Raw genomic sequence first — 26,409 nt, 5'->3', positions numbered from 1 at the left:
TAAAGGGGTGAATACGATGGTGAGCTACGCTGGCCTGCAACAGCAAGGTCCTGGACATGAAGGTAAAGGGCACAGAGTGTCCTTGTGTCCTGATTCTGCACCTTTCTGGGAACCAGAGGAATCCTCCTCCGCCTGTGAGGAATTCAGCCTGAGAACTAATAGTTCCTTTCTCCTTTGGCTTTTGTCTTTTTTTTCTTTTAGGACAGCAGCGCTTTGTAACACCAGCTGAGCCTGCCCTCTGCCTGCCTGACTGGACCCCGTCAGCAAAGGGAGTGCAGGAAGCCTGGAGAGGAGGCACCTGTGCTTGAGGAGGCTTTGTGCCCTGCCAGCTCAGCGCAGGACTGGCAATCAAAACACGGAAATGCTGCACTCCATGGGAAGGTTCCCTTGCCGGCCAGCCCGCGCCTAAGCTGTGCTTTGCCCTGGCGCTGTCCATGGCCCTGGCGCTGTGCCTTGCGGCCGCACAGTCCCGTCTGTGGCTTCGCGCGGCTCCGCAGCTGCCCGAGGCTCTCCCCCCTCACAGAGGGGCCCCGCCCCGCCCCGGGCGCCCCCTGGCGGCTGCCCCGCCCCGCCCTTCCCGCGCAGGGGCGCTCCCTTCCCATGGCGCCGCCCAGCGGCAGCCGCCCCTCACTGCAGGCACGGAGGAGGGCTCGGGCCCTGCTGCTCGGCCTGGCCCTTGGCTCCCTTCTTTTCCAAGAGACAAGAAGGCTTGAAAGGAAGCCTTTTCCAGCTGTGTCCCTCTGCTTTACTTTGTGGGCGCCGACATTCTACCCTGAAGGTGGCCGTAGTGCGCCTTCACAGTGCTGGCTCCAGAAAAGGCCCCTTCCTTCTCCCACCAGCTGTCATTACTGCCTCAAAAGCACTGTCCAGCTCTGGAAGGAGAAACAGCCCGCAGCACAGTGGTGCCATCCCTGCCCAGCCGGGGCTCTCTGGCAGAGCAGCAGCAGCAGCAGCAGCAGCAGCAGCAGCAGCAGCAGTAGGGCTTGCCTTGGCATCACCTGGGAAGCAGGAAGCCTCTGTAAATCAGCAGGTTCCCAGGCTGCACCAGCTCCTGATGCTGGGTGAATCCTGCTAGCTCTGACCATTTCCAAAAGGTTATAAAGGCAGCAGTGTAGACATACATGCAGATCAACCAGCATCCAATAAATGGGTATTACTATGAGGGTTTGTGTGGCATTATTAGGGCTGTCATGCTGATAGTGCCTCCTTGAGAGCTTGTGTGCAATGCCATTGCTGGGCCAGCTTCCTCCCCAAGCTGTCATCCCCAGCGTCATTCTCTGGCTGTGGTTCCATCTGAAAGCACAGTTGCCCAAGTTCCTGAGTTCCAGCTCTCAGGCTGGAGCAGCAACCTGTGCTGTGTCACACGAATGAATGGTCTGTCTCCACGTCACTCTGCTGGCAGAAAGCACTTTTGCCAAGACATAGGACGTAGAAAGTAGAGGAAAAACTTGGTTGGAAACTCTTGGGGTGGGGGCAGTCTGCTAGAGCTTTCTGTTGCTTTTCTTTGAGGAAACAGCAGTGTTTTGTGAATGGTGGGCAGAAAACGGTATGTATGGTTCTGGGGACTGATTTGTAAGCCGTGCATGTTTGAAACTCCTCCCTGATCTCTAGCCTAGAGGAAATTGGGGTCACCCAGTGTCAGCGTTAGTCTGGTCGTGACATACACACGTGACCAAGGTCCAAGAGGAAAAAAAGTTTTTATTCTGCGTGTTCTCCAGTTTATATACTCTTAACAAAGTGTGATCTTAAGTCATTAACTGCATCACAATAACTTATTATATCCATTGGTGCAAAGCAATTAGCGTCAATATGATTGGCAAAAGTTTTACAGAAATTTAATAAGGAACGTATGCACATCTACTTAGGCATGTATTCTAGCTTACAAAAATTCACATGGATCTTTTCTAATCGGTTTTCATGCTGACGGCCTTGTCTTCTTCCTTGCTATGGATGCACCTGAAAATCATCAAGTGTTATTTCTTCTATTAACTCAGCTTTGCTTGCAGGCCGGCTGTCAAGCCCCTCCATACTTCCTCCTTTTTATATTTGAGCGACAAACACAGCTGACAAGGATTTTTGCAGGGCCCGATGGAAAAATCCAAGCAGAGAAGGGAGTCACAGATCAATAATCACAATCACCAACCAATTAACAATCCTGTCTTCAACAAGGCCTTAAGCCACCCAGTGATGCCCCAGCTCTTGAAAAACTGTTCAGCCATCCCCATCCGTCATCCACCTGTAAGTGATTGACTCTCTCCTTCAAGTTTGCAATGCTTTTGTAGATTGATTCACTGTGATCTGATAAATTCATGCAACACATACCTTCAAAATCCTGGCATCCATGACCATGAGATAACAATAAGAAATCTATAGCTGCTCTGTTGATACATGACGTGAGGTGTAGTTACATCACAAGCTTGCATTCCTGTAAATGTCTGGTGTTGCATTTACATCCTGAGACTGCCCCCCTGTTGTCCTGTCTTTCCCTTTGTAACCAAACATTACACAAGCATCCATTTGCTATGATCCCAGCAATTCTAGCTCCTGTGGCTCAATGGAAACCTGAGGCAAGTATACATAGATACTATCCCAGAAATCTACATTGTGTACAGGATTCAGTGCTTTACAGTTAAAAGCTTGTGAGGGACAAGGCCAGATATCAAGAGGTACACCAACAAGACACGTAGAGAATGGATTCTCAGGACTGGAAGCTGACAGGCACAGCATGTCCTGATGTGTAGCCAGGTTCTGGCTCTACTTGAATGGAACAATCGACGATCAGCCCAAAGGTTTTCTGCACCTCTGCGAAGATGGCAAAAGCTGAGGAAGAAGTCCTGCAAAATCCCATGACTGGTCACCCTTGATTCCAGCCTGTTAAGCCCCTGACATTGACTTTGGACTTTACAGTTTAAACAAGTTTAAGAAGATGTTTTGTGTTGTTCTTTACAAACCAGTTGGAGATAGTTAACATTTTGCTTGTTCAAATTTGCTATGGTCATGGTGTATTGATCAGTTTCGGTACATTTAAACCAGTTCTATATGTTGGCTATGTTTGTTAGTTGTCGGTTTTAACCTTTACATTTTTCATGTTTTTAACTAATCATAAAGGAGGAGGGGAAATGTGGGAGATTGGTGTGTACAAAATATCACGATGTCACGGGCAGGCAGGGACCCTCCGCCTGAACAGTTACTTTGTACGCTGACCCCTGCTATAAAAGCCCCTCCCCAATGGTTAATGAAGGCCTTTTACCGTCGACCGTATTGGTGAACGCGAGTAACTGGACCGAGTAGCAAAGGGGTCGCTGCAGTGCCGTTCCTGACCCACGACACCACGCCTCAAGCGGGAGGCAACACTCTGTGCCCTTTACCTTCATGTCCAGGACCTTGCTATTGCAGGCCAGCGTAGCTCACCATCGTATTCACCCCTTTACCCAGGTGTCTTCAGCTTGTTGGGATTTTCCCCTGAGAACAGCCTGAGAATGCTGCTTGCTGTCACAGGGCTTTGTTCCTGCCAGGAAACTCCAGAGACTCACTTAGCTTCCTCCTTTCTAACACATGGCCCAGGTGAGCTGCCAAAAGGTTGAGCAGTGTAAGCCCTTCCTCAGGGCCAATCTCTCTAAGAAATGCTGATTCCAGTGGGACTTAGGCCCAAGTGTTGTTCCCAAGAGCAGTGCAGTTCAGGGTTTCAGCAGCAAGACAAGAGCAGGCAGCTTGGCAAGCCTCCACCATCTGCCACACTCAGCTGCCTTGCAAATTCCTCTGCTTCCTATAGCCCCTAGGTGAACTCCTGTTCTTGACCTGAGGCCTTCTCCTGTTACCCGTCAGGCTGGCACCTGAGGCATGTTCTGAGGAGGTCTAGAACGAAATAACAGAGGAAATTCCCGGGAACCTGCACTTTGGATCGTTTCCCCCATTTGGTGCCTGCAACTGTCTGCAGTGGCTGTGAGATTGTGTTTCAGTGAGCTGTGCCACCCAGAAAAGAAAAGCCTGAGTTAGCTGAGGAAAACCAGGATCAATTTTCTCCATTTCTGCAGGCCAGAAGTGAGAGTGCAGCAAATGACTGAAAAATGCAGTACTGTGCAGCACATATCTAAAATGGGCATGACAGAGATTTAGAACCCACATCCAAGGAGGAATCTGAACTTGCAGGTTTCCCAAAAGCTGAAGGGAGTGAGTTTTCGCAAAGGCACCAGGAGCTCAGTGCTGGACTGAGAACTTTTTCAGGAGAAGGGCTGACTTGGGAGCTGGTGGAAGTGGAGAGAACGGGTAAACGCACCCATGGCTGCACCCACACCGTGAGGGCTGCTCCAAGGGCACCCCCTGCCATGCACAGGACATGGGCACTGCCCCGTGCACAGGACGTGTCCCTGCCATATTGACAACACAAACGCTGCTCCAGTGTCATGCAAACACATATGGGTGGTTTGTTAGTTGTCATTTTTTCCTCACTAAAAAATCGTTCTTCTTTCGGTGAATCCTACGATGTGCTGGTTGATGTTAGCCATGTAGGGAATGGGCAGGAATGACAGGCATTGCAATTTAGGGAACTAGTTTTAGTCAGAAGCCTTGGTGGCCAAAGTACAGGGTGTGTGGGCTTGGTGCCTGTTCTGTGTTACTCTTGGATCTTCTGAGCTCTTGGTTATGCACTGTAAGAGGGCTTAGCACTGCTTTGAGGAAGTGTGTGCCCTGCCAAAGGAGTCCTTTTTGTCACCTGATGTTGTAAAGTCGTTGGCCAAATGCAGGCATCCATTTTTTTTGCCTCTGCAATTGTAAGGTTTGCAGACATGTGCGGGTGTTTTTTATTTTTGCCTTCTTCCTATACAGTTGGCCAATTACTGCGGGTGTGCCCTTTTCCCCCTTTCCTTGCACAGTCAGGGTACTTGTGCAAGTGGGTTCTTGTTCTATTTTGTTTCCTGGCCTGCAGACTCAAGCACCACTGGTAAAATGATAAAGTGAAAGCATCGAGCAGTTGGCAGCGCTTATTTGTTGGTGTCATCCTGCAGAGTTGTTAATGGTTCGATGGGTATATAGAAGTTTTTTTGTTGGGGCAGCATATTGAAAGAAAAATGGCATGGAGATGCCAAATGTTTGGTAAAGCTCCTGCCAACAGCTTCAGCTAAAAAGTGGATGTCTCCTGCCCAGCATGGTGTGTGTAGGCATCCTTTCTTTGTTCTCTGCAATTGTAGAGTCTGCAAACACATGCAGGTGTGCCTTTTACTCTTGTAGAGTCTGTAGATTTGTGCAGGTATCCCTTTATCCCCCCTATTTTGCTGTACAATCTAAGAACTCATGAAAGTGTTTTTTCATTATCATTTTTTTGCATAGTCTGCAAACTCATGCAAGCGTCCTTATTTTTTCATTTGAGTTTCATCTAAGTCTGGAATTTGGGCAAGGGTCCATTTTTTTCCTCTTTTCACTGCACGCTCTGGGCGTTCTTGCAAGTGGGTGATTTCTCCCTTTTTGTTTCATGATCTGCGGGCTGCTGCAGTATTGCTCAAATGGTGAAGTGAGTCCATAGAGGAGTCGGCAGCGCTTTCCCCGGCCCGAGCTCCGCCGCTCTACAGAGCAGCCGCCCGCCCGAGCCGCAGGTGCCCCCTTCCAATGGGGATGCCCTGCCCGGGGCGCTTGGGGGGCTGGAGTGGGGAGGTCGGGGACCGTTCCCGGCCCTGGCCCGAATGTTGACAGCCGCATCTTGCCCGCAGGGAAAGCGCAGGAGGCCCTGCAAGAGCGATTCCTCTGGGTTCACTGCTGCTGCGCCGCGCCTTCGAATGGCAGCGTCTACTCGGGGACGTGGCGGCGGACGGGGCCCCGGTGGGAGGAGGGGTGTTGCGGTTGGTTCGAGGCTCCCTGCGGAGTCCCCCGGCGCCCCCTAAGCTGTACGTTCGCTGGTAGCAGCAGGCAGGCAAGGAGATTCCACACGGCTTCTGAGCCTGCTTATGAGATGAACGTTTATTGGGGGTGCCACCCTCGGGAGCAGCATGGTTTCTGAGAGAGAAGGGGGGAAGGGGAAGGGAGGGGAGAGAGGGAGAGCCTAGGGAGAAAATGGGCCAAGGCCGTGTCTCGCCTGCCTCGCAGATCTTCACAGGGAGATTCAAAGGGGGAACGGAATAAGACTTGGGCCAATGGGATTACAGATGCATGATACTTCAAGGGAGGATCACAGACTTAGAATAAACCGTACATTTTCGAGGGGTGAGACAGAGTGTAACACTGAACTAAAATGTAACAGCACGGAGGGGCTGGCAGGGGGGCAGAGGAGGTAGGAGGGCGGCAGAGGGGGAGGACGGGGCTTGGCAGGGTGAGATCTGCGTTCAGCCCTTCTCTCCCCTTGGCTCGCGGCTGGCCATCAAAAGTGTTCCACGGGATTGCATCCGCTATTAGGGGGAGCTGGTGAGTGACCAGGGCCAGTGGCACAAACCGGCACGTGACGGGCAGGGTAAACTGAGGCCTGACAGCGTGGAAGCCGCCAGGATGCCTGGAGGGAGAGCAGGCGTGAGCAGAGTGGAGGGCTCGGAGCATCCTGGGCTGGGTGAGGGGTTCCAGACCCCTGGCACGGCATTAGCGCCACGGACGGCATTGTGGTCTTCTTGCGGCCCGACGGAACCCATGAACCCAGGGAGATGGAGGGGCTGGACAAGGTGTCCACTGGGTTCCATGGTGTTGTTCAGCTCTCGGATTGGTGTGAGCTCCTTAACAACTTCTTGTTAGTGATGGAGTGCCCTGAGTGGTCGCAGGACCTCTTTGATTTCATTCTGCCTTGGGGGCTCCGTGTCAGAGAAGGTGGTGCAGGGGCTGTTCCTCCAGGTGCTGAGGCCGTGCATCACTGCAGCAGCTGTGGGGTCCTGCACTAGGAGATCAAACCGGAGAACATCCTCCGTGACCTGGCCACCGGAGAGGGAAAACTGATGGATTTGCCTGTGGCACCTACCTCCAAGACACAGCCTGCCCACACTTTGCAGGTGAGCCCATCCAGGGCCAGGCTCCTGCTCGGTCCCTGCATCTCATGGCCCCCACCAGGCTATGGTGCCAAGGATTTCCCCGTTTGCTTCCAGTCAGGAGCACACCTGTGACCCACAGAGATCTGCCTATATGAGACAGAAGGAAAGATCAGAGGAATAATTCCATGTCTCTCACTGCTAAACCAGTTCTTCTCTCCCTCATAAAGAGAACATGCAGTTTTTGTGTGCATCAATGGCAGCTTATAGCACCTGCAGAGTGCAGAGGCTTTTTGCCCTGCTACTGTGCTACAGGCAGATTTACCAAAGAAGCAGCATTACCAAACATGGGGATTCACAGAGGGACCACAAGCAATTGACTTTGTGCCACTTAATCTCAAAGGTCACCGCTCTTAGCAGACACAGATAGAAGAGACTCACTCAGTCCCTGTTTGCTCTGTTGACTCAAACCTGGCAAGCACAGCTTTCCCTGATGGAGAATAACAACAAGGGACAGTTCCCTCACAGCCATGCAGCTCAGAGATCTTCAGGGTACCATCAGCACCCGGCTTCATAAGTGACCAGTTCTGCTGGGATGGAAACCAACCACCAAATCCTCGCTGCCTTCAGCTGCAGCAGCAGTGCCAGCATCGGATCCCCAGGTCTGGGGCTGGCCAGGACAAAGGACACACACGGCGCATTGCCTCTGAATAATGTGACTTTGGAAACAAGCACCTGCCACTGTCTCCTCTTGTTTGTGCTGGGGTCACACCAGCCTGAGGCACCGGGCAGCCCTCAGTGCCACCTGGGACAGCACACGACAGGCCCTGGCCTCCGGGACCAAACATGGAGGGAATTTACTCTCCAGACGGAGCTTGCAGATTGAAAAGGCTGCTGTGAGCAGCCACCTCAAAGGGCAGACAAATGAAGCTCTCCTGCACTTTAGCTGTGCCACACAGCTACACAACCCTGGGCAAATACGGCGGAGCACAGGGGCAACACAAGGCACAGGAAGAGGGACAAAGCCACTCAAGCAGAGAGACTTTTCATGACTTATGGGCCCCAGACAACCCCAAGCGTGGTGTCACCCACCAGTCCTTATCTGATGAAAAAGAGCAGGTGCAGCAGGTGCTTTGCCTTGCTGGCCAGGGTCCTGCCAGGCGCTTTCCTCTCTGCTCTCCTGTACTGCCAGCAGACATGCCCACCTTCTTCGTTGCACTTGCAGAGCCTTGAACCTATTAGCCATGGCCCCCTGGGGGGGGGGCAGTCACAGGGGGGATGTGCCAGCTACATGGAGCAGGAACCAAAAGCATCGATGTGCTCTGCTGAAAGCCTGCATCTGCACGGGATGTTTTGGCTGTGGCAAGATCCACTCATACAAGAGAGCAGTCATGATGGTTCTTTTTACTGATCTCAGAGTGCAAAACACAACACACTGGGGATTTCAGTATTAATCAAAACAAATGCACCTTTATTGAATGAACACAGCAAATGCGATAGACAGATTTAGGGAGAGGAAAAAGATAAAGGGGGAGAGAGATACAGAGAGGGGGTATAGCTAGCAAACATAGAAAGACAAAGTCCTCGGAGTCCAGCCAAAGGAGTTCGCCTAGTCACTCTGGGGAGTGTCTCTGTCGAGGCAGTCCCCACACAAAGCAGAGACCACAAGCAGTCTCAGATGACAACTCTTCATTAACCAACATGGCTGACCTTTCATACACGTCCTACCTCTTTAGACTTCTTTTCCCCTAACTATTGGCCACAATAAATCAACATAATACTATTCTTGAAAAGTTACAATGACTTCAACTTTCTAAAAATACTTTGTCCAGCTGCAAAGTTCTCTCCTTGTCTTTCTTCCATTCCTCACTTCTCCTGGTCTCCTTGCTTACAGCCTTGGAGAGAGATCCTTGCCAGTTTTTTCTTGCTTCTCAGCTTTCTTCTCCCTCCCTTAGCTAATAGGCCCACTTATAGCCCTTTCCCAAGGTAAGATCTCAAAGGTTCTGGTTATCTCAAGGTTCTAATAAAGTCCATTGCTGAAGGGGGGAAGAGATCTTGAAGTAAGTCTATTGAAATCGTTGAGGGGGAAAAAGAGACAATAAAGAAGAGATGTAACAGGTAGTCCATGTTCTGAGCAGTAGGCAAGGACCATTGTCTTCTTGCTCCAATGGCCACACTTGCAGGCAAATATGTCCCTTTTTTTTGGTCGGCTCCCCCACACACCTCCCCCTTGTTAGGGGTTTCAGTCTCAGTCCTTGGGAGGGGGGAGCTTCTCTGTATAGGGCTCTCATGTCTCAGTCCTTGAGAGAGAGGCTTCTTCCATCTCAGTCGGTCTGCCACGCTGGCTGAAAAGTAGATGCGGGTCTTCTTTGGACCACCAAAGGTGACCCCAGAAAAGTCCAACCAGGCCAAGAGGTGGCAAAATTCCTGGGCTATGGTCACCAAGCAGGTTCAAGCATATGGGGCGCCTCGCCCCCTGGCAGGCCCTGCTAGGAGCAGTCACAGTAGACACAGCTGCGAACAATCTCTTGGCAGGCCAGAGCTCTGCTCAGGGGCCTCAGGATGTTTGGCGTTCATCCACCACCGGCAGGCCAGAATTCCCATCAGGCTCCTCAGGGTCCCGATGCCTGTCCTTGAGACGGTTGTGAGGCAAATGAGAGGAACTTCAGACCGTCTCTCACAGGCTGCCCTGCTCTTCACTGGGTTTTCAATGGAAATGCAATTGCACTTTTTTCCTCATCCCCAAGTCCACGGGCTGGGCAAAAACTGGCCAATGGGCAGCATTCCAAAGGCAGTGTATGTTGGAGCTGATAATGGATGGAGATCGTTCCCAATTCCAAACCAAACAAGGATGCCCTTTGGGTGGTGGACTTTCCATCTTTAAGAAAGAATGGCCAGTTCTCAAGGGAGTGTAGAGCCTTATGCCCTGGCTGACAAGGAAGGGAATCTTCCAACAGGCTTGAGCTTGTATAGGATTACTATTGTGAGTCCAGCTCCAAGCTGCCATTGCAAAAAGCAATCCTGAAGTGGTCCTGGTCATTTGTTTCCATTCCTTTGTTTTCATTTGAAAAGTCCTTAGAGTGGGGATTTAGACGGCAAGGGGCCAACGTGGTCTGGAGAAGGAATAAGAGAAGTACAGTCTTAGTAAACAACACCAGGATTAAACCAGCCAAGCAATTTCTCTGAAGTATTTTGTCTCCAATGACTGGTGACAAGTCAGGAGTCTGAAAGGAATCTAGGAAGCCAACTGTTCTCATCAGTTTGGCCAGACAAGCACACACACCATCACATTGGCTAGGTCACAGCCTTCTGCTACTCACAAAACAATCCCTGCTTTTGACTTTACTGCACAGGAAAGCTCAGGCAAAGCCCAGCCACACCCAGCCTTTGCCTCAAAGGCAAAAGGAACGCCCAAGTGCTCCCTGCCTGCATCCAAGCACCACAATGCTTCCGAAGGGAGTCCAAAATGTCTCTCCCAACACCAAAGAGAGGAGATACATGTGCTACAGCTCATGCTGAGGCACACACACCATACACTACTCAGTCAGACAAAGAACAATACACAGGACGTACTCAGCAGCTTCAGGCACCTCCTCAGCCAGCCCGCTCCCACAGCTCTAGCCTGGCTCTGCAGGGGGGTTCCTGTGGGACCTCCCTCCTTCTGAGACAAAGCTCTGGCTTCCCCATTCCATTTGGGCCTGAAACACCATCCCTGCCTTCCTCAAACCTGCACTCTGGTAGCCTCTCACCTGACCGGTGCTTTCCCGCCTCCTGGCACCAAGGTCTCTCCAGCACTGTTTCCCAAGGGCCAGCTAAGAGACAATGCCACCCTGACAGACAGTGTCCAGAGAAACAGTGCCCATAAGGAGGGCAGAGGAGTCCAAAACAACACACAAGCTCTCTTTTTACACCTTTTGCCTTTTGACTTGCTCTGCTTCATACCTCTTCTTGTACAGCTTGCATGCTGGCAACTTCCTGCTTCATCTCAAGCAGCCTCTTCTCCTGCTCCTTCTGTACCTCTGCAAGGAAGTTTGCCCCTTGTGCCAGCCGCTGCTGTGCCTCCAAACGCTGCCCTTCCGGCTCCTGGTGAGGGGAGGAAGGCACTTCCACATGAAGTCCCAGCCAAGCTGCCCCAAAAAATCAGTGGAAGCTTCATGCCTCACACCACCCACCTGAAAAGTGCACATCAGTAGTGACTTTGTGCTCTCCAGAAATGCTATCCTAAGCAGAAATTCAGATGGAGGATCAGCAGGTGGGAGAAAAGAAGATGCCTGCTTTCCTGCTCTGATGGCTGCCTGTTTCCTGGCCCCTCTCTCCTCAGGATTTCTACCTGCTCTCAGAGGCTCTGGTCTCCAAGTGCTGAAGTGGCCTTGTCATCACCTTTGCTTCCTGCATTACTTTGCTGCAGGGATGACAGCAATCAGCCTGTCAGAAGAGGCTTAAGAGAGGCTCCGCTGATTGGAGAAATGGATGCTGCCCAAAGGGAAAAAGAAACAAAACAACCCAAATTAAAAGAGACAAAGGAAAAAGGAACCATTCTTTTAAAATCTGAGTTCCTAACAGGGTCAAGCTGAATTCATCTAGCCCCCAGAAATACACAGACATCGGACTGAGAGCACCATCAGCCAATCTGCCTTCAGCAGTCCAGGATGCTGCTATTGCAGGAAACATGGCCCAGAAGTGCACTAGTCCATTCCTCAAGGTGTCATCACTTCCTGGGATTTTGGTCCTGATATCACTGAGGGATTGCTGCTTGCTGTCCAAAGGTTTTGTTCCTTTCAGGAAAGTCTACAGACTTATTCTTTTACTCCTCTTTGATATTTGAGACATGGGCTATATGGGTGTCCAAGGGAGATGTGGAGCATAAGGCATTCCTCAAGAGACTCCCAAGAGCTCTGAAAAGTATTGATCCCACATGTTGTTCTCAGGATGCTGGACATGCAAGTTTACAGCAGCAAGCCAGGAGCAAGGACACAAGCAGCAGGGCGCAGATGTGCTCAGCTCTGGCTTGCAGGAAGAGCGGCGTCTGCCTCGGCATGCCCCCCCTCCTGTGCTGGCTGGCATCTTCCTTCACAGCAGGCACAGGCAAGGAAGCGGCCCGGTCACCAGCTCCTTGTTTGCCACAAAACCTGGCAGCAAAGCCACAGCCCTTCTCATCGTCTTGACCTGGCCAGGCAGCACATGGGGCTGGCACAAATCCTGCACAGCTGTCCCCGTTTGGCTGGCAGAAACCTCTAAGAGTGGGCTGGGAGGGACAAGCTGGGTGCCTTCGGATGCCCCCAGTGAGCCCCCGCAAAGCCCCTGCCTTTTACAGATCAATCTAAAACCACTTGGCAGGGATTGCTTTCATTGTGTTCTTCAAGTTCCCTTTCCCTGGCATTGCAATACTTCAGTTCCTTTACTACCATGTAAACCTGAATGCTCCAGCCGAGAGCAAAAGAGGGCCACAGAAATGACCAGAAGGTGGGAGTTCTCCTCTGAGGAACAGCTGTGAGAGTTGGGCTTGTTTAGCCTGGAGAAGAGCAAACCCCAAAGAGACCTCTCAATAATTGTAGGGGCTTCTAAGAACAATGGGGACATATCTTGGAGCAGGGCCAATTGCAAGAGGACAAGAGGGAACCCTTTTAAGCTAAAAGACGCTCGATTCAGATTGGCTCTAAGGAAGAAACTGTTCATGAGGAGAGTGCTGAAACACTGACACAAACAGCCCAGAGAGCTGGGAGGAGCCCCAAGCCCAGCAACATTCAAGGTCCGCTTGGATGGGACTCTGAGCAACCTGATCTACTTGGAGATGTCCTTGCTGGTTGCTTGGGTGTTGGACTTGATGACCTTCACTGATCCCTTCTCAAACCTCAAGCACTCTTGGATCCTACTTGGTTCCCATTTGAAAACCAACTGGAGTGGAGGTTACTTTGTGGGGGGCCCATCTCATTCCCTGGAGTTTTGCTGAGGAGCAAACCCTGACAGCAACAGCTGTTTGTCCGGCAGCCCCTTTGCCTTGTACCTGCAGAAGTTCCTTGGCAGAGCCTCGCCTGTCCGCATCCATCTGCAGGCAGCAGCCCAGAAATTCACACAAGCCAGGGGGTAGCTTGAGCTTGTGCAGATTTGGCACCCCTCGCTTGGCTATCAGGTAATTAGCCTGAAGCAAAAGGAAACATGAGACTCTACGTGATTCTTCCATATCCTTCAGGGCTCACCTAGACCCCATCTTTTCAGCTCTAGTCTGCAGTGGCAAGTTCTTGCCTTTGCAGACGGTTAGAGATGAGCCTTCTCTCCCAAAGGAAGAAAGTCCCAGTGCAGCCCCAGCTATTCCAAGCTGCACCAGGTCGTGCCTTGACAGCTGATGGGAGCCCCAGGAAAATTTTTAGACTTGGGCCCTGGTGGAAGCCACTTCAAGCTGTGGGAATGGAATTTTGTCTAATGGACAGGGACCAGACGGGCACAGCTCTCTGAGCCTATTTGCACCTTACCCTGTCACTGGTTTCCCGAATATAAGGAGCCTCTCCTTTGGCCATTTCTATTCCCACGATGCCAAGGGACCAGGTGTCCACTTTGGGGCCGTATGGCTCTCCTCTCACCACCTCGGGTGCCATCCAGCAGGGGGTCCCGACCATCGACTTCCGTTTACTCTGCTCAGGGCTGAGCAGAGCACAGAGGCCAAAATCAGCTGAGGAGAAAAACAAACACTGCTTCAAGTAGGAAACCAAGGAAAAGGGTTCCTCACTCTCAGTCCCAGAATGCAGTGCTGAATGGAACTGCAAACGCAGCTGGGCTCTCTTTCCTCAGGGCTGCGGCCAAGGACATGGGCAATTGTCCATGTAAAAACCCCACCCACCATTTCCACAGTGGCTTATCCTCATTGCACTGAATTTTTACACTGTAACTCCCTCCCTTTGGAAGGAACACACACAAACCAAAGTTACTCTTGACACCTTGTTGCTCTCTAGACCACTCAGCACCATACAGCTGCACCCTGGCATTGCAGAGTGCTCCCTGCCCTCTCACCAGCACCAACTGCTGCCACCCGGCAGCCACTCCCAAGCAGCCCCACACCACCTCCCTGGAGAGCTGCGCCTGACTGGGAATACCCACCCAACTTGACGGAGCCATCCCGGCCCAGAAGGATGTTGTCACTCTTGATGTCTCTGTGGATCACCTGGTTGGCATGAAGGAAAGCCAGGCCTTGCAGGCACTGCAAGAGAAAAAAGAAACGGGAGGCCAAAAGTTACCCTGATCTGATCACATCACTCGCAAAAGGAGGCTGCTCCTGAAGATTCCCAGATCTCAAAGGAGCAGTGAGTGCTGGCAAGAGGAAGAGCTTGCTGCTGCAACACTAGGAGAGCAGGATCTTTCCAAAGGAGGCACATAAGATTTTGAGGGGGAAACATCAGTCTCTCCTCGAGACTGTCCCCTGCAAAGCCAGTCAGAATGACCACTGCTGTAGTGGATGCGCTCTCCCCTCTAGAGGACGAAGAACGGTTTTCCAAAGGAGAAAAAGTCCCTGCACTGGGTACAAAGGGGATCACTCTTGGGTGGGAGACTGCAGGACAGGGCTTCTATGGCTGCCTTAACAGAAGACTTAGACGTAGCTCATTTGTCAGTGTTCAGCAACAAGCACCATGCCGTCTCTGGAGACCTGTGACAGATGAGTCTCTCTTTGGCTTTGCCACTGGTTTTATACTCACACACCAGCACCTTTGTGCTTACAGGCAAAGCAGGCAATGCAGAAAGGTTCTGGATAAAGGCTTGGAGAGCAACAGGGCAGAACAGAAAATTAAAATGAAAAAGAGACAGGGAGTTCAACAAAGGTAGATAAGAGTAAAGAACAGACTACCGTAAGGGCAAGGACACCTAAAGGCAGTTCAGTGCAGATGCTCCTTCTTCTCTGAAGCGTAAGAGCAACCCAGAAAGAAAACTCTGAACATGGAATCTCTGCCTTAGCCACGCTTTCCAAGGACGAGCCCGTCCAAGCCATCCCAAGCACAAGCGGGATCCCTTACCTCCCGACACACTGTTGCTATGTGTCCTACAGCCATCCTCCTCATGCAGACCACATCAGCTAAGGAGCCTCCATCCATATATTCCAACACCAGCAGGACAGCCTCATTGACAAGGTAGCTGCAAGATGAAAGCAACAGCATGGAGATGAATGTGCACAGCTAAATTGCCGTATGGAAGAAAGACTACAGCTGAGTTTTGTTTCCAGGTCACTGCTAAATGAAGACAGAATCAAATGAATTCACACTCCAGCCAGGCTACCCAGTGCCTGCCAACTGTGCCGCCTCAATGAGCAAGGCAAATCCACGGAAAAGGAGACGGCTTAGGTGGCAAGCAGGGGGAAAAGGCAGTTTTGTGAGGGCAAAGATAAATCTGGAAGTGGACACATCCCAGCAGCTGCTTCCTCATCTTCATACACAAATTGCACCATGAACTCCAGCAGCAAGGAGACACAGATTTCACACCTTTTACTCAGGGCAGGTGGGTGTGCAGCACTGCCATCACCCTTTGGAAAACCTTGCAGGAAGAACAGTCAGAAACAGGAAAAACTATTGGCAACCTTGCAAGTGACTCCCATGCTAGTCTTTTGGCATGCAAGGCAATGGAAAATAGTGGGAACAGCGCAAGGGAAATAATTTCGCGGATGCTTTCTCAGCACTTCTCCTCTGACACTTGGAAAAAATCACGTCCCAAAAGAGCAAAACAACATGCAGCCAGTGAACATACAGGCTGCTGCCTTAGTAAGAGAGCCAGGTTTCTGAGACCAATCTTCAAGCTGTTTATGCCAGGAACCATTCCTGGCAACAAAATGCAATCTCCTCCCATGTCTAATACAGGAGTGGATTGATGTTCATTGAAAGATCCATTTTCTGCCAGAACTACTTACCTTTCAAAGTAGGTGACAATATTGGGGTTCTTATTTTTTCGCATGACCAGGATTTCCTTTAACACGTCCTCACAGCCCTGGTGCTGGAGATTAAGTTGCTTTACGGCCACCTACGATGACATTAAAGGCTCTTAGGGACAGACATCACCAGAGCCTCTTTCTCTGTGCACTCACAGGCCTGGATGCCTTGTCACCTTGGTCAAAAGGGACTCTAGACCACCAACCACAAAGCGCTAACAGCACTCTCTGCACCCCCAGACTTCTCAAATAGACTTTGTTTAGCACTACTACTATCATTTGCACATGTCTGGCAAGCCAAAAGTAATTTTGGTCCTGTGAAGACAAATTGAAACCACTGAAAATGCGGTAGCATTTCTAGGGGCTTTGAGCAGCGTTTCAGCGACAGCTGCCATTCCTATTGTGTGCCAAATAAACACGCACAAACATGATGGGGAAAATGCTGTCCAAAACAGAACTCCAAAGCGACTCAAAGTAAAGATACAATCTTAGCACATCCTAACTTCTGCAGTTTGGGTTTTGTAACTCTGAAGGTCAATCTTGACCATGGCTTAGACTTGAAATTATTTCATGTGTTTAGCAATGAATAACCCTCTTTATGGTACACGATGGATGCATCCCAGCTTTTAAGTACAGGGCTTAGGGCTTTCGGACACCTCCTGGACCTCCCTCCAAGGGAAGTACCTGATCTCAGCACCACTGGTGGAGAAGGAACTACCTTATCTAATTCCTTACTAGTCAGGAAGATGGAATGTATTTCCTGAGAACCAAAAACCAGAATTCTGAACTCTGAACTTTTAGCCTCAAAGAGCAGCGTGATTCTTTAAAACACCTCCATGTCCTTTCAGTACTAACAGCATTTCCATAGTGAAATGTCACCAACACAGGATCAACATAAGGTTGTATTACTTAAGGCTCTTCATCAACTTCTCATTTATCTGTTCGTGTTTGTGTTGGTGTGGGTGTCTGTGTATGTGAACTAGGTTCCCTAGGAGTAAAGGCAAAACTGTGCTCGACACAAGATCTCTCCTTCTTTAGGTCTTGCATTATATTTTCAAACGGAACCACGTGATGGAAAACAAAGGGAAATACTATCTGTCTCTGAACCTGGCCTTAAGAGGAATTGGGCCAGAATGACAGCTCTTGCCATCAGCTAATCTATGCATATTTATCCAGTAAGTCCAAGCTAGGGTGTCCTTTTACGGAAATACACCACTGCCATCTTCACATCCATTCAGGTAAGTAGAAAGGACAAAGTCTCTCCAAAATGCATTCTGCAGCCAGCCTCTATACAGGATGCTCCTGCGGGACAGCCTTTGCAGCAAAGACAGGCGGCCCAAAACTCTGGCCACAAATCACATGCCAAGGGAAAGCACTCAAGAGCTGCAAAATCTGCATGGGCACTTACCGCTTGTCCTGTGGCAGCGTTGAAGGCCTTATAAACAGTGCCAAAACCCCTAGAAACAGAGCAGTGGCAAGAACAGAGAAGTTGTTCAGTGCTGAGAAGCAAAAGGCAGCCCAGGCAGGAGCTCTCTGCTGCCTGCAGTGCCTCTAAAACACCGGGGTTTGTCTGCTCTTCAGCCAATGGCCCAGCAGCCCAGTAGCCCTCTGCCCTGCAGAGTGTCCAAGAGAAAAGCTGGGTCCAACAGGAAGAAAAAGGGCTGCTACAAATCTCAAATGTACACACTAGATGATGCATGCGGGGCTCTTCTTTGCCTTTTCCTTCCTGGGTCGGTGCCTATGGTGTGCCTTTCCAGGCAATGAGACACACAGTCCTGCTGGGCCTTCTCACCGCTCTCTTTTGATCCTACCTGCCAAACTCAGGCAATGCCACACAGCCTTTCTTATTTTCCTGGCCACCAAATATGGTTTCCAGCACAATACAGCTGAGAAATTCTACTGAGAGCTGTTATCTGACAGCTCTCAGGTGGGAAGCTGCTCTCTCAGGTTTTTTTCATTCATGAGTCTGGCCATATGGCTTTGAATCATACAAAACCATGTATCCTTGGAAAACAGGCAAACTGGTGTTACATCTTGGAGGGACAGGAGGGCTTCCAGGTCCTGCTCCTTCAGGCAGCCAAGACATTGTCAGCATTCAGTTATCTTTGATGATGCCTTGTACGGCCACAGCACAGAGACAGGGACAATCTGGAGCTAAGGTCTGAAGATGCTTGCAGCTTGCCTAACTTTACATGTGATGTTGCACCACCAAAATTCCTGGCCTGTGGTTCTGCAGAAGTCAGCGTGGCTGCACTCACCCACTGCCAATACGTTTCCACCTGGCGTACTTCTTCTCCGGATCTCCCACACTCACCACATGCCCTGAAAGAAACAAAATGCAAGAAGCAAACTTCAAAACAGAGATCCTGACTTCCAGGAGATCTGAAACCCAGCTCCACTCTCTGGGGCTTTGAGCAATTTATGGTCACTTGGCTAACAATACCATCAACGAGAACAGCAGCAACAGCAGCCTCAGCAAGACAGGCAGCTCTGGCCTGTACAGAGTCTGATTCTCCCATACTCCTTTGAAGGGCTGCCTTGAGGGGAATGTCCCAACTTTCCCAGCTTTCTCCTTTCCCTGTTTCCTCACTGGTTGTGTGGCCCCTGGTGGATGGCCCTTTCCTCCCTGAGAGCCAATTCCCTTTGCCCTGCCCTTTGGTACCGCCACTGCACCAGGCCTTACTTAAACATTGTGCAGAGGACATGGCTCATCTTTTGTCTCTAGTTCCCCTTTGGCGTGCTCAAATAAACCTTGCTGGAGCTGACCTTCTAAAAGGCCTCTTGGCCTTGGTGCACTGAGCTTGCAGTGGTGAGTGTGGCGTGTGTGGACTTGACTGCCTTCCTGAATGCTTACCCAAGTGGCTTTTCCACAGGAAATGCCTTTTGGGAAATAGGTAGCAGCAACCACCATCTAAACCCCCTCGCTGCTACAGTTGACCCCACTCAAGACAGAACATTGTTTTTTTTGAATTCAGACCCACAGAGGAGTCAATCAATCCACCTTTTGTCCCAACAGCTGATGGCAGACACTGAGTCAACTGGGCCCTGTTCTGAATAACCTGACCCCATATTCTCTGACAGCACTGCACTGGCAGCTCTTCCTAGTTGTAAGAAGCCATTCAGTTCTACTGAAGATCATTAAGGCCTTGGTGTGATTTCCTGGAGTGCTGGAATCTGTGCAGGGATTGAGGCCAATGCTCAGTATTCCAAGAATATTTATTTACCAGGTGGGCACAAGCAGTGACAAAGTGCCGGGTACTGGAGGAACATGCAGCAGAGAGGCTGCAGGCTTCCTTCTGAGAATTGCCTCAGAGCACTTTTATCTGACCATGCCACACAGATGTGTGTCTCTGATGCATCTTCCTAAGCACAGGTCTAAAATATTAAACAGGGATTGTAACAAATGTGTCCTGGTTTTCCTTTTTTGGGGCTTTTTGAAAACAACTCTTCCTCTCTGATAAATTGGGATTGTTCTAAGAATGTAACTTTTTAACTTGTAGGGTGTACTGAAAAAGATCTCTTCCTCTCTTCTTTGTGCTATTGCCTGATGTTCTCTTCAAAGAGTTCAGGCTAACCAAAATGTCAAATTCTTATCAAACCACAGTGTAGAAAGAATAGTAGAAGTATTGACAGTCATGAAAACAACACCATTATTAAACCAGCCACACAGCCAATCAATTTCTTCAAAGTATTTTGTCTCCAGTGACTGGTGACAAGTCAGGAGTCTAAAGGGAATCTAGGAAGCCAAATGTTCTGATCAGTTTGGCCAGACTAGCACACACACCTTCCCTGAGTCATTGGCTAGGTCACAGCCTACTGCTGTTCTGGACACAATCCCTGCTTTTGTCTTTACTGCACAGGGAAGCTCAGGCAAAGTCCTCCCACTCTCAGCTTTTTCCTCAAAGGCAAGAGAAACGCCCCAAGTGCTCCCTGGCTGCCCCCAAGAACAACCCTGGCTTCTGTAGGGAGTCCAAAATGTCTGTCTGACACCAGAGTGAGGAGGAACATGTGCTACAGCTCATGCTGAGGCACACACACTATAATACACTGCTCGATTGCACAAGAAATCCCCAGGACGTACTCAGCAGCTTCAGGAACTGCTTCTCTCTCTCCTGGCTCCAGCGGGGCAAACTGCTCATGCTCCGGTTTTCAGGCTGCGGAGAGGAGGCTGCTTCCGAGGATGCAGCTGCAGCGGCAGCTTTGATGGCAGATCCTGCTTCCATCTGGGACAAGAAATTTGGTTGTGTCGGAGAGGTGCCTGGCAGAGATGCCCCAGACACAGCATTTCAAAGGCAAGCCCTTAGGAACAACACTGGTGTTAGGCTGCAAGCTGAGCTGTCAAGTCTTCCTCCTCAAGGACAACCCAAACAGCAGTCCGAGACTAGAGCTTGTCACAGCCAGCCATAGTAGAGACTGGGAAAGGGAAAGAACAACTGCACATTTCACCCCTTTCTGAGGACTGCATTCACCATGGACAGGGACAAGTGCTTCAGAATCTGTGTGGGTCTCCATGCTCACCTGAACAAACCCCTCAAAACACAAAGCGAGCTCTAAGAGGCCAGCAGAAATACATGCACAGGATTGCTGGCCCAGCGGCCAAAGCACAAGCCCTGCTGCCTAGGGCAGCAGCTGAGATTCAGTGGCCCAGTAAGTGTCCTTCTGACCAGCTGCCATGGAGACCTCAGAGCGTGGCAGTCAGACACGTTGCCCCCATCCACCTGCTGCTCTGCAGGGCAAAGGCAACAAGGGCAGAGACCACTCATGGAGTGACTGCAGTGCCTCCTGTTCTTTCACTCACCTGCTTTAGTTCAGCCAGCTTGTACTGCAGCAGGACCTTGCGCATCCTCTCCATGTTTTCTTGGTGGCTCTTCTCCATTGCCTTCATCTTCCTCTGAGCTTCCTGCAGTTCTGCCTGCAGCTTGTCCTTGATATTAGGTCAAAAGAAATTTTACAGGCACATGTCATCACGCTCAGATTCCCTCTTTTCCAGGCTCAAAAGCACTTCTATTCCTCTACTCCCTTCTGCTTCTCTACCCAGATCTAACCTTTCCATGCTAGCTGTTCTTCCTGGTGCTCAATGCTGGAGCCTGCCAGGCTCTGTGCTTCCAGTGCCTGCAAGTAGTCCTTACCCCCCGTTGCCCTCTAGCAATGCTGTTCCTACCCAAAAGTTAGCAGGAGTGTCAGCAGGTGGCAGGAAGGAAATGCCACCTCCCTCCCCTGCTCTGATGGCTCCCTGTTCTCTGGCCCCTCTCTCCTCAGGATTTCTGCCTCTTCTCAGAGGCTCTGTTCTCCAAGTGCCCCTGCCATTTGATCATGGAAGAGCTACAGATGGACTGCGGGACGAGGACAAGGCCAGCATACCTCGATGACCCAGTCACAAGGCAGGCCACCAGCTGAAATACCAGAACCATGGGGCCTGTTGCATCGGCTTCAAGCTCAAAGGGAAGGCCTCTGTCCCCCATGGAAGGACAGAAAGCAAGGAGCCCACTTGCTGGGACTGCTGTTAGAAGCAAGGTCAGCAGCAGTCTGCTGCACGGCACGAGGCTGTGGGGAAGATCCTGCCCCTTCGCTGCCATGCTTTGGGTGGTGACCACCCAGCCTCCTGGGGAACTTGGCTTATGCCCATCCTGAACCTGTGGCTGCATATACTGTCCCAGCATTGGCCTCTGGATCTTCCCAGGCTGTTGAGTATGTGCCCTTGAAGCCCCCTGCTGCCTGGCTCAGGAAGGTGTAGCCCACACCTGATGCTTGAGGCCATGTCACATACTCAGGCCGCTCTTCTGCTAAGCCAGCCTTACAAACTTGCCTGAAATCTTTAGTTGTGTATTGCTTCTTACCAGGTTTTGCACAAGCTGCCTTTTTTCTGCTTCCTGAGCAGATTGCCAGAGTCTCAGAGCCTTCCTGCACTGCTCCTCTGCCCAGCGGAGCTGTTGAGCCATGTCTTCACATTGCTGCTGGCTGAGAGATCTTACAGCTAGCAGCTCACGACGAAGGCCCCTCACACCCTCTGCAAACATGACACACAGCCAGAATCAGAGACTACACAAGCAGAGGAATCTACTGACCTTAAGCCCTTTCAGTTTCAGGCAAGGAGGGCCCTGCCCTCAGCTGCTTCACTCCACAGAAGCCCTGCGGACAGAGCTGGCTTGGGAGCAACTGCACAGGGCAGGGCCACCAGCAGAAACCAAGCGCACGAGGCTCTCACCGAGTATCGCCTCCTTGGCCTGCGTGGCTGCGCGCACTTGGGCTTGCACACGGCTCCTGGCGATCTCCAGCTCCGATATGTGCTGCTGAGCCTCCAGCAGGCTGCTTTGCAGGCTCTCCTTCTCTGACCTACAAGTTGTGAACATGAAGAGCAATTGTTCCTGGCACACAGGGGCAGTTTCTCCAGAAAGATGTGCCTTAAGATCCCTACGCTTTAGTATGGAAAATGGCATGCATGGAAACTCAGATAGAGCAGGACTATTTTACCACTTTACATAGCAAAGCAAGGTCCTCCAGGTGACTGGGCAGCCTTTCCTCATGACCTAGCCCAGCTGAGTTTGATCTCAGCAGCCAGAGCTCAAATTGCTGTTGCCCGACCTATCACACACGCGTACGCCCACCAAGTATCTGCAAAGGAGCAAAAGCCCAGCCTCTGCTCACTGCCCTGAGCTCATCAGCACTCCCAAGTCACTCTGCAGGGGACAGAACAGGGCACTCCTGGCTGACTCGTCCATGTTTCATGCCATTCTTAGTGTACGTATCGTTTCTTTGTTCGCCAGGCACTCTCTGAATAAAAGGGACTAAGGGAATTCACCAAACGATACAGTGAATCCTCCAGATTCCAACAGCAGGAGTAGGAAAGCAGAAGTAGGTTTTTATCTGAAGAAGAACTGTCTCAGGGTGATGGACCATTTCCTGCCATTTAAATGACTGGAATTTGATGAACAAGACCACTCACTTCCTTTATTTTTGACTAACTAAACAAGCAGTGCCCAAATATCTTGGCACTCTTTAAAAAGGAAGAAGCAACAGCCAAAGGGACCTTGACTGGTTACAGAGGTGGGTGGACAGTGGGCAGGATTCGGTGCTTAGCAAGAGTCCCCAGACACTGTCAAGAAGTCACAAGACCTTTCCCTTCTGCTGCTGCTGCTGTTTCTAAGCAGATCTAGGTCCTGCACCATACTTCACAAGAGTAAGCTCTGAAGGGTCTCAAGATTTTCAGCATGACTCTCCAGCTTCCCCTGAAGCATCAGTACCATACCTACAACATTCACATGGAAGAGCCTTGAATTTTGAAAATCCCATGTCCAACTACTTGGCAAGGAAAGATTGATGGTCAGATGCACCCAAGGAGAAAGCAAAACAGAGGGAAACTTCTGGTTTCAGCAAACATCTGTACCCTTTCCCTGGTACTCAATTCAATGCCAAGTTGGCTTGCTTTGCACTTGTCACAGGAATGTGCAAGGGGTCCCGAGCATGTGACTACAAAAGAGCTTGGAGAGCTTGAGCTGGCAGAAAAAAAATATTCAGGCCAGAGGATCCTTTTCTTTTGACCGGTGTCTCTTTGCTTCTCAGTCCGAGAAACATCTTGGGAGCACAGAGCAGGAAGTAAATCCGGACAAGATACCCAGCACCTTTGTAATTCCAGGCCTTCAATAATGTCACGCCCAGGATCTCCTCCCTGCCTTTACCTGGCCTCTGCCAGCTGCTCTGAAAGGCCTCGTAGGTCCCGCTCCGTGGCTGCCAGTCGGGCTTCCAGGGCAGCGTTCTCTTGCGCCAGCACCGCCTTCTCTCTGCACACCTGGGACAGTGTGTGCCCTTGGCGAGAGAATTCCTGGAGCAGCTTCTCCAGACCCCTGCGGGCTGGCCGCTGTCGGCGGCAAACCTGGAAGGGGGGAGGCACCATTTTCCAAAAGGAATCACAACAACAGCAGCAGAGTCTCGGTCTTAGCTTGCTGCCAGAAGCAGCATTTGGGCGGGTCTTGCTAGGACAAATCCCTCTCCCACAAGTGCTGCCTAGGAACAAGGTGAGCATACCTTTGGCACTGCCAGAGGAAGCTCTTCCTTCAGAAGATCCCTCTGAGGCTGCCACACCTCCTCTGTCTGTGCCGCCACTGCAGACGCCCTCTCTAGGGAGGAGTGGTGCTTTCTCTCAAATGCAGCCAACTCCTTCCATCTACGACAAGCAGACACACAAACAAGCCCTTAATGGCAACACGGTCTCCTTGCAAAACCAGGACTATATATACCATGTCCCACATAAGGCAGTCTCAGGGGCTTCCCACAGCCCTCTACTTCCACCTCAAGAGAATTCTGCAATTCCCTCCCTAGGCCAGTATCTCTCATTGTTGTTCATGCAGGTGAAAGAGTCACCACTGAGAAATTCAAACAAGCCTCCAGAGCCCACAGAACGTTTTCAGAAAGCTCAGGTACTCTCAGCATCAGAGCTTCCTAGCTGCTGATTACAGAGCTTCCTGCCTGCTCCTTTCTGATTACAGTGGATACCTGACTTGCAAAAGTTTTCCTTGGTTAAGATGAGCTTGGGAAGTCCAGATGAGTACTCCCATCCTTCTTTCATTCAGTGGTGAAAGAGCCTGCAAGCTATAGCTTGGGGAGGAGGTGGGTAAGATTTTCAAATTCCATTATCAAAGAATGGTTTAGGTTGGCAGAGACTCCAGGAAGCCTCTAGCCCAGTCTTCAGTTCCAAGCACTTGGGGTCAGCATCTGGACAGGCTGCTCAAGGCTCTATCCACCTGGGGCTTCTGAATTTCCAGAGGTGGAAACTGCAGGATATCTCTGAGGTGCTTCTTTCTGCCTGATTGCCTTTGCAGTTCAATGCTTTGCTGTCCTTAAGCCCAGCCTGAACCTCCCTTGCTTTTACTCTGGTCTAGTTTGGAATGCTTTTTGTCAAGGTTGAAGAAGAGAGTCCCAGGAGGCAGCTATGCTCTAGGTGGGTGGGCAGCCAGACCTGCCCTGGGCTGCCTTCCCCTGTCAGTGCTGAGCAAGTCAAAGGATGAGAAAGCCAAATCTGTTCTTTGACACGGGGCCTCCTAAAGCCCAGCAAGGCCCACCCCTGCTCAGAGAAAGTGAGAAAGCGTAACACACACCTGAACTCCTGGATGCCGCGCACTCTATCCATGCTCTCCTGCTGCTGAGCCTTTCCATCCTGGGCCGAGGAGTCCTGAGTGGCAAGAACCTCTCCTAGCGGGACCTGCAAGGAATGGGCAGGGAAAAAGCACAAACAAGCAATAAGGACCTGGGAAGTGTCCTCCTGAGAACTGGCAGAAGCAGCAAGCAGAGATACAGCTGACCTGAAGGCAAAAGCTGTTGTGCGGGGCTGTTCATGTGGTATATATGTGGTGTTTATGTTCTAACTAAGCCTGCAATTGTTCTTGAAGTGTCTGAGTAGAAGCAGGGAACATTTCTCTGCTCAGCTCTGGTCAAGTGGATTCCCCTCAGGATTTCAGGCCTTAGAGAGCAGCCAACAGGAACTGCATTCCAGCCCTTCACAGACGGACCTTGTCTCTGCCATGCAGAGCTGCTCAGGAGTCTTCTCAACAAACGTGGCTCAGGTCAAAGTGAAGGGTGCAGTCCAAGCAGTGACTGTAGCTACCTAGGTAGGGCGTGGAGGGGGGGCAGGTCCCTGCAGGCAACAGTGGCTCCTCCACACCCCACAAGGCTGTGAACTGCACCATGGGACTTCTCTCTCTGCTGACAGCAGGGAGCCTGCACAGACTCAGTGCACAGAGGGGCTGACTTTCATACCAGTACCACTAAAGGACATCATGCTACCGCTTATCTGACACCAAGGGAAGTTCACAGTCCTGTGAGAATGCCAGGACAATGATGCCTGCATGTGAAAGTTCAGATGCCAGTCCCCACGGGTGTTCAGTGCCTGGGCTGAAGAGCTAGGTCATGGCAGGACTCCAGCCCACGGCATTTTCAGCCACAAAGGGCAAGTGCTGCCTGCTCCGAAACTTGCAGCCCTGCACTGCACCAGAGCTTTGAACTGAACCAACCAAAGCTGCCATTGATTGGTGCAGGATACTCAGGCCCTGGACTGACAACACCTGGAGGTTTGTTGTCCTTTGCTTCCCCTTTAGCCTCTGGAGAAAGAGAGGGAGCCAGAGCAGGTTCTGCTGCTGCTGTTATGCCCTGCAGGCAGGTAGCAGTGTGAGGGACAGGGAGTAACCTGTCATTTGGTACCTGATTTCTCCTGAGCTCTATCCCCAGCTGTCCTGAGCAGAAGTCATGAATTTAGATGAAATTTGGATACTCAGTGATTAAAACTCAATTCAAGTGGGCTAATAAGACTAATGTTTAGACAGGACTGCACATGCTTTTGAAGGAGATATTTCAGCCTGGCTACAATCAGCATGCAGCCTCCTGCCTGCAAAGCTTGACCTTCATTAGTTAAAAGCTCTTCAGTGGAAAAGGAGGAAACTGATGGAATCCTTTTGAGGCTGTTTATGCAGATGTTGGCGTGGACTTTGTTTCGGCCTGCCAGGCTGGCACTCTAGTGCAACAGGCCAAGCCCACAGCTTGCTGCACAATCCTCAGACACCAACAATGTCAAGGGTGCCCGTC

The 26,409-nt window shown here is 50.9% G+C and overlaps 1 protein-coding gene across 1 annotated transcript; it reads right to left on the bottom strand.

Moving 5' to 3' along the window:
- Nucleotides 1-5,558: 5,558 nt before the first annotated feature.
- On the bottom strand, nucleotides 5,559-20,713 carry LOC132322437 (serine/threonine-protein kinase PAK 3-like). Its single transcript, XM_059836930.1, has 13 exons — nucleotides 20,636-20,713; nucleotides 19,919-20,060; nucleotides 18,096-18,159; nucleotides 17,246-17,294; nucleotides 15,820-15,929; nucleotides 14,936-15,053; nucleotides 14,033-14,127; nucleotides 13,406-13,574; nucleotides 12,940-13,074; nucleotides 10,878-11,018; nucleotides 8,141-8,187; nucleotides 6,419-6,475; nucleotides 5,559-5,985 (listed from the first exon to the last, which is right to left on the bottom strand). The coding sequence occupies exons 1-13, from the start codon at nucleotides 20,711-20,713 to the stop codon at nucleotides 5,559-5,561; spliced, it is 1,632 nt and encodes a 543-aa protein (XP_059692913.1).
- Between the last annotated feature and the right edge of the window lie 5,696 nt (nucleotides 20,714-26,409).

The sequence above is a fragment of the Haemorhous mexicanus genome, chromosome Z (genome assembly GCF_027477595.1).
Source record: "Haemorhous mexicanus isolate bHaeMex1 chromosome Z, bHaeMex1.pri, whole genome shotgun sequence".
Lineage (NCBI taxonomy): Eukaryota > Metazoa > Chordata > Aves > Passeriformes > Fringillidae > Haemorhous > Haemorhous mexicanus.
This window is presented reverse-complemented; position numbering and strand designations above follow the sequence as displayed.

Bases quoted from the DNA above. Each gene is read 5' to 3' on its own strand.
- LOC132322437 (XM_059836930.1), bottom strand. From the start codon at position 20,713: ATGGAGAAGAGCCACCAAGAAAACATGGAGAGGATGCGCAAGGTCCTG. The intron at 13,575-14,032 runs GTTGGGTGGGTA...TGCTCTGCTCAG, and splicing joins GGCCGGGATGGCTCCGTCAA to CCCTGAGCAGAGTAAACGGA. The intron at 5,986-6,418 runs GTTTGTGCCACT...CTTCTCTCTCAG, and splicing joins ACCCTGCCCGTCACGTGCCG to AAACCATGCTGCTCCCGAGG.